Genomic DNA, 12,057 nt, shown 5'->3' with positions numbered 1-12,057 from the left:
TCCTCATCCCTAAATGATGAGAGCAAAGAAATAACCCTTTAATAGGTTAAATAAACAGTGCCCCATTTATCCATGCTTATATAAAGTTTCCAACAATTCAGAAGGTCCATGGTGAAATTTACAATCTATATACAGTATAACAAATTGTCAAAAGAAAAAAGTTCAGATACTCCTTGGTTCCCAAAAGCCTGAAGCTCGCTCTCTGCACTAGAGACAAAAGTTACCTACAACATTAGGTGGAAGTTTTTTTCCTTTTTTTTTTTTTTTTTTTTTTTGTAAAAATTAGTCATCCTAATCCACCTTGAATAAAATCAGTCCCTAAGTCCTGGTCATATTTAACAACTGCTTAATCCCAGTGTTTAAGGCATGTTCATTAGATGTCAGTATAGGGGTACTGTCAGAAATGATAATAATCACAGGTACGAGGAGTCAGCAAATTTACATAGCAACGCCGTTCTTTACAAATATAATGTAAAACAAATTGTTATGATGGAAGTTGTTCCTGAGTTAAAATTTGCTAAATACTGCTAAGATTAATGTTTTTCTTTTATACTTCTTCCTCTGGAATGTCCTTTCACATATGCTCACTTGAAAATTAAAATTCACTCTGAAAATAGCCTGAATGTCAGAAAGTAAAAATGTTAGCAAAATTCTAATTATATTGGCATTCCCGAATCTAAATTTAGCCGAGATGCTATGAATTTGCAGGGTTTAGTATCACTTAGCTTTTAGCAAGAGTATTTTCTAAATATGAAGATAAATATAAATGTCAGTCCACATTTTCGTGCAACTGCAAACAACAGGAAAAGATTTTGGTATCAAGAATTATCATAAATTTCAAGTTCTGTGAATATATGTAACTCTGATACTGTAGACATTTTTAGTTTTCTTATCCAGTCTCCTCCTTTAGAATTAAAGGAACACATTTTTAAATTGTAGGAACACAAATTAAAATACCTACAAATACATTCAGCTTTTTAAATCAGACAACTAATTGTCTATTCAGATTCTTAAGTATCCATTCCCCCAGAATTGTATCTCAAGTATGTAACCACTGACATTCCGTCCTATTTAAAAAAGCTGTTCTTGGCTGAGAAAAGTGGATAGCTTTAAAAATAGATTTTTCATTAGATTCAAAATGTGCATGACAATTCTTGCCATCCTAATCAACCTGGCTCCAACTCATTAAAGTTCATATAAACATTTGCTCAGGTCTGAGCATTACATTTAACAGGAGTTAAAGGGCACTAGAAAATCAGGATGACAAAAGGTGCGACTCGGGTCTGTGCTATACCTGCACTTCTGACTGTCAACTGATGAAAAACCCCTCAGAAAATTGCACCATCTAGAGTTTAATCCAAAGTTTGCTGAAATCAATGAGACACTCATAATGAGCTTTAATGGGATTAGTATTTTAAGTGCTCCAACTGAAGCTCACCATTTGCAGTGAACTAGCATCTCCTATTTTAAATACAAGAAAAGACTGCAGTAATTGCACCTATCAGACTAGGGAATAAATGTTCATTTATGTATTTTTAAATCCGTCAGCAGTGCAAATTATGAATTACAGTATGATTAAAAGAAAAAAAAAATCTTATTTCCAGATTTGTTTCCATTTAAATCCTAGTAGGACAGAAACCAGCAACATGCTGAGAAAACAGGGTGGGAAGGGAATGACTGCTTCCACAGTCTGGGAATTCCAAACAGAGTGTCTTACATAGTGGTATAAAAACAAAGCTCTGAATGAAGTTTGGCCTAGCCCATGTGTCTTATGCACAAAGGTTAGCTAAAATTTAATTGTTGTGACCATAAAATATAAATAGCAACAATTTATTCACAAAATTCTGGATTAGATTGATTTTTTTGCTTTCACAAACTGTATGATCTATTAAATTATCAGCCAGCTGTATGTTTAAGCACAACAATAGAAAATGTAGTACATAAACACCTAAAAATCACAGTCATAAAAAGCAGGCAAGTACATCAGTCTTTTGGTGGCCAAAGCACAACAGATTAGTCTGCCAAACAAGTGTACGTGAACATAAATCATGGGCATTAGTTTTGTTAAAAATTGTTTCTACTGTCAATAAACAATTTTCTGTATTTTAATACTGTTCTGAAAGAATTGTAAACTGTTTAAAAATGTATGCACAGACATAAATAACAGTGAAGGATTTAAATACAGTGGTCAATAGGAAAAACAGGTTTTTAAATTTGCATGTGTGATGAGTGGGTAATTTGGAACAAATCCATAATTATCCACAAAGAACTCTGACCTTTCTTAGGTAAGAAAGTACTGCTGTCATTTCTAACACTTGTGACCATGATAAAAACAAGAGAAAAAAATAACATATCAGCCCTGATACATCAATCACATATGCATTCAAAATTACAGATATTTACAAGAAAAATATATATTTAATTAAAAAGCCACTGAAAAACATGGACTTTTAGTCAGGTGCTGCACTTTCTGCAAAATGAGGTAATTTAGATGCAAACAAATTAAGTTTAGTAGAGTTCAGGATCCACAGTCTCCACACTTAAAGTACAGATTGCTTCAGTAAATGGCTTGACTGTTTCTATATGTTCAGAGCAAGAAATCACTAGATCCAGTTAAATCCTGTTTTGTAGTGCTCTTGATGCAACACTGACTAATGTCAGAAGGCTTCCCAGCTCAGTTTTACAACTGGTCTTTCAATAGAAAGAAAAAGGGGGGGAAAAAAAAAAAGAAAAAAATTAGTTATAAGTTGGTTTCATCCCAAGATGGATCATTCATGTTCTTTAGAACTTTTCTAACAAGCTTCTCCAAGTCTTTGCGAGCTCTTTGTTCTTCTTCTAATGATTTCTTCATCTTTTTGTTATCCTGTTTAACAGAGACAGAAATATTACTGGTTTGGTTTTGGGTTTTTTTTTTTAACAGATTTTTTTTCTGACCACACATACATTGTCAGTTACTGAGAAGAGCTTTCAGAATTTGTAAGACTGCTATTAGCCATTCAAAAGCAAAGCCTTCTATTAAAATTTCACAAGTTACACACAGCTACTTCACACAATGCAATGAAAACCACCAAACGGAAATTGAGCTATTTCCCATTCTTACTTAGGGGGCCTTTACAATGCAAGTGCTAGTAACAGATGGCCAATAATCTTGAATTCTTCTGCTCAAATCTGATCAATGAAGAGTAGTATATTTGTTGTTAATGGAGAAGGGAAATGGAGCAATAAGTAGCATAAATATCCCCTCTAAGAGCCTCCTGTGATTATAACTAGTTTCACCATCTCAGAAAAGCTTCTTAAAACTTAATGCAAATTAACTTGCTTCATTAGGAAAGTAAATAGTTGCAAGGAGTATCTTGAAAACCATTATGTTCTCTGGGAAGTGTTTTGTGACTAAATTTTAAACCAGAGAGATGACTACCAACAGTCTAAGAGGAGTCTGAATTTCAAGGAACACCACCACTCTGCATGTATATTAGCGAGTGAGTCAGTTCTCAATATTTAGCACCATCAGGTAATATTGAAATACCATGAACAACAGGACCGTAAGGATGTCACTGACCAAACCACAGTAATGCTTACATTGTTTAATCCTGTACAGGCCAAGGTGATGCTGGCAACAGCAGGGAAGCAACCAGAAGATAAGACAACATTACATTAAGACCCTAAGACAACAAGTCTACAGGTGTTTAACAAACACAGGTCTGCAATCCAGGGGTCCCACTGGACTCCCATCAGCTGTCGTGTACAGACATTTCCAGAAACAGGATGGGATCAACAGCTGCTGCCTCATTAACTCCATCCCCTCCTCAAGTCTGTTGAGAAATTCAGAAATTTCATTCTTTTCTTGTAGGTACAGACTTAAATCCTTTTCATTTATTTATTTACTGCCAATTCAGGACCATACTATTCAAGTGTAGCGCCTGTGGAGCAACAGCTATGAATAACCTGTGGAAGCTGCTACAGGAGGGACCCCACTTCACGTGGTAACTCTCACCAACAAGCAGTCTGGTGTCTACACCAACCAGCGCACTACGTACTACTCCCAGGGAGCCTTTATCCATAAAGCCCTTGGTCACTTGGGACCTTCCCAGCTCAGAGATTATTTCTGCCACTTCTCCAGTTGCCAACATCACAGCAGCAGACCAATAAATGCTTCTAAGCTGAGATTCCTGATATACAAAGAAAATGAACTCAGGCTTTAACAGGTCTTGGCTTTGGAAAACGCGAGATTCTGAAGAGACCATCTATCTGGAAAGGCAGCAGAAAAGAGAGCTGTTGCTTGAAGTTCAGGAGAAGGTGACTTTTTGTTTAGGGTCACACAGAGATCTGCGGGGCCTCAGCGAAGCAGCACGCTTATCCTTTGTACAAAAGCAGCCAGGCCACAGGAATATTAGTGGGTTATTATTGCTGCTTGTATTACGTGAATTGTATTTTTAAGAAGACTGTCAAATTTGCATCAAACCTGGGATACACATGCTTTATGTTGAAAACAGAAGAATTTAAGTATTTAAAACATCAACTGTCCTATTTCAAGGAACATGCACAACATCCTTAGAAATACTGGGCACGCTTACAGATGGGCAAAAAATTCGGATTCACGTTTATAGCCCAAAACCTAAAGTAAATTGAATACAAATCCATTTTACATTAATACAGGAGATTTTATCCAACTTCCTGAGTCAGAACTGTTAAGGTCAGTTAGCAAATTCACACATTGGAGAGCGAGGATAATTCAATGCTTTTTCGCCTACACATTAAGCAATGACTACGTGCAGCATTAACATGGTTTAAACAGGCTGTGTCCTGACCAAAAAAAAAGAAAAAGATATTTTTAAACACCTCATTTTGGATACTTAAAACATCAGCTGCAACTTCCATACCAGCACCTCAGGCAAGATCTTGCACAATTCCTCCATGTGACAAAACAGCACCCTGAGCTAACCTGAAGCCCTCATTAAGAAAAGGCCATGTGATAGACACTGAAAAGGACTCCTGTCTCTGGAAATGAGAGGTTTTAAGAACTGATTTGTAAGGGTGTTCAGGTTACTGAAAGACCGTTAATAAAGGCCTAAATAGCTCCAGACATTTATACTACTAAAATTATACATTCTAGAGCAAATACTATTTCACAGTCTCTATAAGCTTATTTTGCTGGTGATACAGAACTGAATTTGCTTAATGCTTTCAACATTTCACAAGTTGTAACATCCAAAAATAAATGAAATATAGCTTAGTAAGTCACCTCAGAGAGAGGATACTTAACGCTATTCTCAAAGGTTGGTGCTCCAAGGACTGATGACAACCGCAAAAGAGGGTGCTTTTTGTCAAATTGGTATGTTTTACTTTTAAAAGTGAATCCAGTCCAAAATTCAAGTTCATTCCTGTCAAAGTGAATCAACTTACAAGCCGTATTTATTTTTATAATAAGCCTTCCATCTTTCCATTCTCCATGTCGCTATAAACGTAGCAAGTTACCAACCTGTCTTAACTCCTGTACTTCATCCTTTAATGCATATACTGTGTCAACAAGGCTTCTAAAATAAAAAAAGATGATCTGTTACAACGGTTTTCAGAATACATGTCTAAATCTATTATTAGACAAAACTGTTAAATGAAATGCATTTAAAAAAAAAGCCCAAACCCACAGCTAACAGCTAATTTCAAACTTGTGTTAAAAAAAAAATTGTCTCTTATCCTGTTTTATATTCAGTAAGGCAAGGACCTGTTACCAGCTTCTGTAACAGGATACACCTCTCAAGCACATATGGACCTATACTGGTTTCTGTATCACAGCTTTCTGTAACAGAACTGCATTTCATTTCCAACATACACCTTACCAAAAAAAATAGAATGACACCACACACTAACTAGAAAGATGACACCAATTTAATAATGAAATCCTACAGCACTTGGAAAAATTATTTACAAGTGAAACATATCACTTCTTGGCACGGAAGGAGTAAGTTGCATAGCATATACAAATAAACCAGCCTACAAGCATTTAAATGAAGGCCAACTGCACTTCTGCCAGTATGACTGGCAGCATACTCCAAACAGCTCTGTTCCCTACTACAAATATACCATACACACACTACTATAATGGGAGACAGGAGGAGGAAGAAGAGTGCAAAGTTTACTCGTTTAATCCATCATTTATTAAATGTTCTCTTACTTCTCTTCTATAACAGTCTGACCATTACTTTTAGTTTCTTCTACAATAATTTTTTCTTCTTCTGGAAGCAGGACTTGAGGAGCTGATTCTTTACGGGAACCTGTTGTAAAAATAAATTACAAAATAAGCAACTCACAAACATTGCTGGGGCATTTTAAAGATCATTATTTCATTCATTGCATGATACACCTGCATGACCAAGGTATATCACTTTCCATTTCCCCCTTCCCTCCACATACACAATTTACTGACACATTTTTTGCATTTGAAACCACAGCCTTACAACAACAAAAAATTGTCTGACATTCCTATCCTGCTGCTGACATAACTCCTGTGTCATCAGTGGGGATGCTACACCATTCAACGAACAGTGCATCGTTCCGCTATCAGTAAAAGCTATACAAATTCACCATAGCTGACTCAGAAAGAGATAGATGTGTTTAAGTAACAGCGATTTAAGCCTCAAGGACAGATTCTGATCTCACACTGATACAAATCCAAGAAATAATTCCACTCTAAACCAATTACTCTATCAGTAAGGAGCAGAATAGTGGTATCAACTGATACAGCGATGGCAAAAAAAAAGGTTAAAATCCCTTTCCCGATACACTATAAACAACACAATTGTATGTGTGCACACACATATACATACACATACACTTAGATAGCCTTTTAGTCCTATAATAAATTCCTACCAAATGAAATACATACTTTGTATTTAATAAATGTTTTTAAAAGCACTTAATGGTTTGACAATAAAACCTCAAAAGGTTCCATCTTCCTAATATTTTCCACAATCATTACAATTTATAACCTCAATACGTACAGATTCTAAAAAAGTAGCTCTGAATAGAAAAATCTACAGCTCAGAGATGTGCATCCATTCATAAAGTATGTATTCTAGAAATATTATTTAATTAGGCTGCAACAAATTACAAGCTTTTTTAAGAAGGACTGTAAATAAATTGTTGTCATAAGCATTTGTTCAGAATTCAAACACAGCAGATAAGGCATTTAAGTTCTTGCATATTTTAACCAAGAGAGCAGTTTTAACAAACAAGGTACACTTGCCTACCAATTCATTGTAATGAACTTTCATTAACCAGGAATGTCTTAAGTCTAGTACAGTTTGAACTGACAACTAGGTACTACAGGGTGCATGCCTGTTGGGAGAAATTAGTTAGCTCTTGCTGAACAGCTGCTTTGTGGTAACAGTGCTTTTCTTTTATGGTTCATAATAAAATACATAATCTAAACACACACAAAAAATGAAACAAATCAAGCTCATCAAAAAATACTAACTTCCCTAACAGCTGCAGTCTTGAGTTCTGAACGATAAGCTTGTAGGGACCGTAGTTTAGCAGTACCTGTTAAGCTATTTAAACTATTTTAGCAAACAATGACAAATGTCCTTTACTGAAGAAAACAGCTTCCTTAAGCTGACAGTAAAGATCTGATGTATCAGTAAGTGATGGTCAAAATTTTATGGAATAAAGACAACTGCAGATTTGAGAACAGAATCTCGTCCTTGAAAGCTGTAAGTTCTTCTTCTTACAGAGTGAAGAAATCTTTTAAGGATTAATACCCTTCCACTCCCACTTATTTTCCAGGGAAAGAACAACCTATAAAACAAGCATATCCAAACTCTGTATGGAGCTCAAGGACATTTCCCTGTTTGCGCTGTCGATCTCTAATTGTAAAAAGTTGTCTTACATTTATTTCAGTTAATTGGTTACTGCTCTGCTTTATTAGCCTGGGAGGTAACAAAGAACACCGAGCTAAATCTTATTTCAGGAATTAGGTGGCAGCAGCTGCTACCAGATCACTACCTTTTGGGTCTCTGTACCAACGTGGAGCACCTCAGCCCAGCACACGCCGAGGGAGACACAGACCAAAGGGAGAGAACTGCCATGCATTTCTCACCCGTGACTCCCTTCAACCAAACGGAGCAGTGCATTATATTTATCTCTGTATAGAGCTGCATCCAATTGTCTTTGCCTGGTCAGAGTAACATGGGTCCTTGCAAAGCAGAATTAGCATGGAGTAGACAGCTTTTAAAAAAAATGTCCCAGCTGTACAGTTATATACACACATGCATGTAAAACAGATGTCTACACCAGCATATCTTGATATATGTACAGCATAGCACAGTAAACACTTAATACTACTGAGACACAGAATGCAGTTTCATTAAAAACAAAATGTTCACCAACATTATACGCACAAGGAGACCACACAGTACACGTACACACTTACACGATGCAAAACTGTTGCTGTGAACACTGACCTTCCTGTGCCACAAAACATTAACTACCGTGGAATTCAGGACATCACAAGTTTCACTCTCGCCTTCATTGTTCCGATACCGTCGGTCATGCAACTTTTTTATTTGTATCTCAGAACCCTCGCTGCGCTTACTGTTTGTACTTATGCAAAAAACACCTCACTTTAACTTGGTTTGCTTTTTGTGAGTCTTGGCAGGGTTTTTTGTTTGTTACGGATTTTTTTTTCCTAAACCCCAAAAGCACTTGCTAAGTATCAAAGGTACAAACACACAGTACATCTATCCTTCAACAAAGAACCCTGTCATCAAATGAGTACGTGCACAGTAACATCACACTTGATGTGTCAAGTTCTAAAGGCAAAATGAAGCTACTTCACTGTCCTGCTTTTCTGCACCATCTATGCCATTAGGTTTTTTTGTTGTTTTTTTTAAAAGACGCATTTTCTGGCAATTATACATCTAGAAGGAACTTCAAGCAGAGTCACTCATTACTGGCACTCGGCAATATTCCCTAAATTGCACCTTGTGCCTCCACCAGGTTCTTTATGTCTATTCTCTATGTGACCATTTCTCTCCAGAAAAGTTTACAAGCTACAGCTTTAGGACATGACAAGAGGGTTGTTTTATAGCACAGTGGGTAGTTCACAGAGTTGTACTAAGAGCACGGTCTAAAGTTCCTGCAACTTAGATAATCCTAGGCACCTCTTTGAGATGTATTCCACATTTTCATGAAGTAGGGCAGCAGAATCAAAAGTTACTTCAGTTTGCCGTATCTGCCATTCCTCAATCCTAAGTGTCCAAGTTTCATGCTGAATTTTATTACAAGACACTACTCGGTCTCGTTCCAAGTCAAACAGGCCAAAAGACAATGTTTTAATTGACCTCCAACAACTCTGGCCCTAAATCACCTTGAGACAATACAACCAAAAGTGCTAGTTCAAAAAAAAAAAAAAAAAAAAAAAAAAAAAAAAAGGAAACCCCCCCAGCTTTACAAAACAGGGTTTCATTTTGTTGTCTTTTCCTTTTTTGGGGGGTATTGGGGGAAGTAAGGTAGATGGCAGGAGAAAGGATGTTTGGCAAACCCAGACAATTATTTCAAGATTAGCAAACAAACGGTAAGGCTGAGTAAGCTGCCAGAACTTTTCAATGGGGAGCTCCTAAATCCACGGTCTTGGAAGAATGACCCCACTGTTTAGAAATCTGTAGCATATTTAAGGCAAAACAACTGACCGCTATGATCAGGATTCACCTAAGTTTCCATCAATTAAATTCCATCAAGAAAATAAAGGTATCTATTCAATATTAGTATCTCCCAGCCCTGGAGTGGAGAATAAAGAATTACAATACTTTTTGCCAATACCATACCCTAACTTATAGATTTAGCAAATTTAGCCTCCAGAGTAAGGCAAACAACAACACAGCCCACCTGGCATTCAGACCAGGGCTAGAGACCTTAGCAATACCCACTATGTAATGTGGTCCAACACCTGAGATACAAGAACAGGTCTGTGGGTAACAGCCTCCTGCTTTTAGTTTTCAGTGTCTGATCCCCTTTCCAGCCTAATCAATCAGCCAAACCAGCAAGCAGTTCTGAGCATTTCTGAAAAAAAGGAAAGCTGAAACCTGTTTGGATATTTATGTGGCTGAAAGACTTCATGACAGAAGTTCACTTTGTACCTGTCTGAAACTGGCAGAACATCACTCCTAGCCCTCGAGTACAGTCTTAACACCAAAATGGGAAGAAACTAGAGTACAGATTGAATGCCACAGAGGTTCTAGTGATGTCTGTTTGCAAGCATAACTGCACAACCCCACCCTTTTATTCACTCTCCTCCAAAGGGAGTGTGACATCTTAAAAAACGGTTGATATGGTACCATGTTGGTTCCTGACAGAAGCCAGGCTTCAGAAGGAGCTGTACTGGTAACCAGTCTGGTCCTTCGTTCTGAATCATTTAGCAGACACATGTGAAGAGAGTCCAGAAGTTTCGCACAGATCTTAACACATCAGGTAGGAGGGAAGGAAGAGAAGAAGGGGGATGAAATTCAGACACCTTTTCACTTTAACCAGATATTAAGTCTCTACCTACGTTCAAAGACCTTGTCTGTCCAGGAACCATTTAAGCCAACAGGAAAATGGAGGTGGGTATTCACATCACCTATTTAAAGTAGCTAACCTCAGGGCCTCAGTTAAAAGCCAGCTCTCCCCAGGTTCCTTCCTCCAGCTGGCCACTTGGAGGAGAAGGCTCAACCTAGGTACTTTCACAGTGATACTCCACAAAGAGTTTGCCTTCTTTCAGCAACTATGAGGGTCCTAATTTAAACTGTGGCAGTTAGATGTGTGGTGATGGTGGTTAATTTTAAGAAATGCACGGCATAATTTGAGGCCATCAGCCATGATTCTGTTGCACAGCTTTTAAGTATTGCTGTTTTCTTCACTTTTTCATACCTTTATTTTGATTAGGAGAGGTAAGGAGGGGAACAAGGCACAATAAAGGTCAAAAAATAGAAACAGTACATGTAAATATACAATTCTGTTTTTCACCAACTTTACTAGGCTTTCTTCATAAGCTAAGAAGCTCTTCAAAACTATTTGCTTGAGCTTCAAAGACAGAAGTCTGACTTGCTGCTGAAAAATACGTGCATACACAACTGTTTAGATCTACCATTAGCCACCAGTATGTACTAACATGTAAATTTCCTGAAGAAGCAAATGTTAGACAAAAAATAAAAATTACTTGTCATTTAAAACATTCAGTGTTTCATTGCATTAGTTATATTAAAGATGTTAAAGTGGATGAGCAGACCTGCCAAATTAACCTTCTCTTTCTCAATGAATCTTTGATGAGGTCCTAATACGAAGAATCCTAAAAATGGTGCTCCCAGACTCTGTGTGTGTTGAGATTAAAGCATTAAAAAAAAATAATCCTTCATGCTACAGATCTGCCAAAGTCAAAAGGGAGCCCTTTAATATCTTTGTACAGATAACAACAAATCAGAACCCAGACATCAGGGCAAACTTAAGTTCACTGTATAAAATACACCATTGTTTGCAAATTCTTGGGAGTAACAAAAGAGGTGATGGCATGAAGTTGTTTGGTTTTTTTTAACTAAGTGATACACAAATAGGAAAAAAACCCCACGACTCAGATGACAGACCTATGCAGTTTACAGCAAAATGTTTTGATGAGTGAAATAAAAATAATTAGAGTGGACTAAAACACATACAACTCCATATGTAAGTGTTAGTCATATAAGAACAGAATGAAGAGTTTGAAAGACAGATACACCATCTGAAGAAGTGGGGTATTTCTAAGACAACATTTGGAAAGAGCCATCCCACTAAACTTCCTGTACTTCACTAACCAATACAAAAACTTCCAACCAGAGGGCTGCAGGGCTAAAACTAGAGTTGCTACAATCACAGCAAAAAAATGTTATGACCTTTTAACAGGAGTGATTACTTTGTTTATTCTGATGTAAACATTTTGGTATGTATATTAGGTTATCGTTTTATTTAAATTCACTCAAATATGAGCGTCTTTTAAGTAGAAACACTAAAGATAACTCTAGTTTAAAGAGAAAAATGTTGTAATATTAAATC

At 36.9% G+C, this 12,057-nt stretch overlaps 1 protein-coding gene across 3 annotated transcripts in view; it reads right to left on the bottom strand.

The window, feature by feature from the left end:
* Positions 1 to 291: 291 nt before the first annotated feature.
* ARHGEF7 (Rho guanine nucleotide exchange factor 7) overlaps positions 292 to 12,057 on the bottom strand; it is a 129,528-nt gene continuing 117,762 nt past the window's right edge. For all 3 annotated transcript variants that reach the window (XM_050891308.1, XM_050891318.1, XM_050891343.1), the window contains 3 exons: positions 6,173 to 6,272; positions 5,480 to 5,534; positions 292 to 2,863 (listed from right to left, as the gene is read on the bottom strand). In XM_050891308.1, coding sequence (XP_050747265.1) covers positions 2,741 to 2,863; positions 5,480 to 5,534; positions 6,173 to 6,272 — 278 coding nt within the window. In that variant the 3' untranslated portion in view covers positions 292 to 2,740. The remainder of the gene's footprint in view (positions 2,864 to 5,479; positions 5,535 to 6,172; positions 6,273 to 12,057) is intronic.

This window comes from Gymnogyps californianus, chromosome 1 (assembly GCF_018139145.2).
Source record: "Gymnogyps californianus isolate 813 chromosome 1, ASM1813914v2, whole genome shotgun sequence".
Taxonomy (NCBI): Eukaryota; Metazoa; Chordata; class Aves; order Accipitriformes; family Cathartidae; genus Gymnogyps; species Gymnogyps californianus.
The sequence above is the reverse complement of the archived record's forward strand: the minus strand, read 5'-3'. Positions and strand labels throughout refer to the sequence as shown.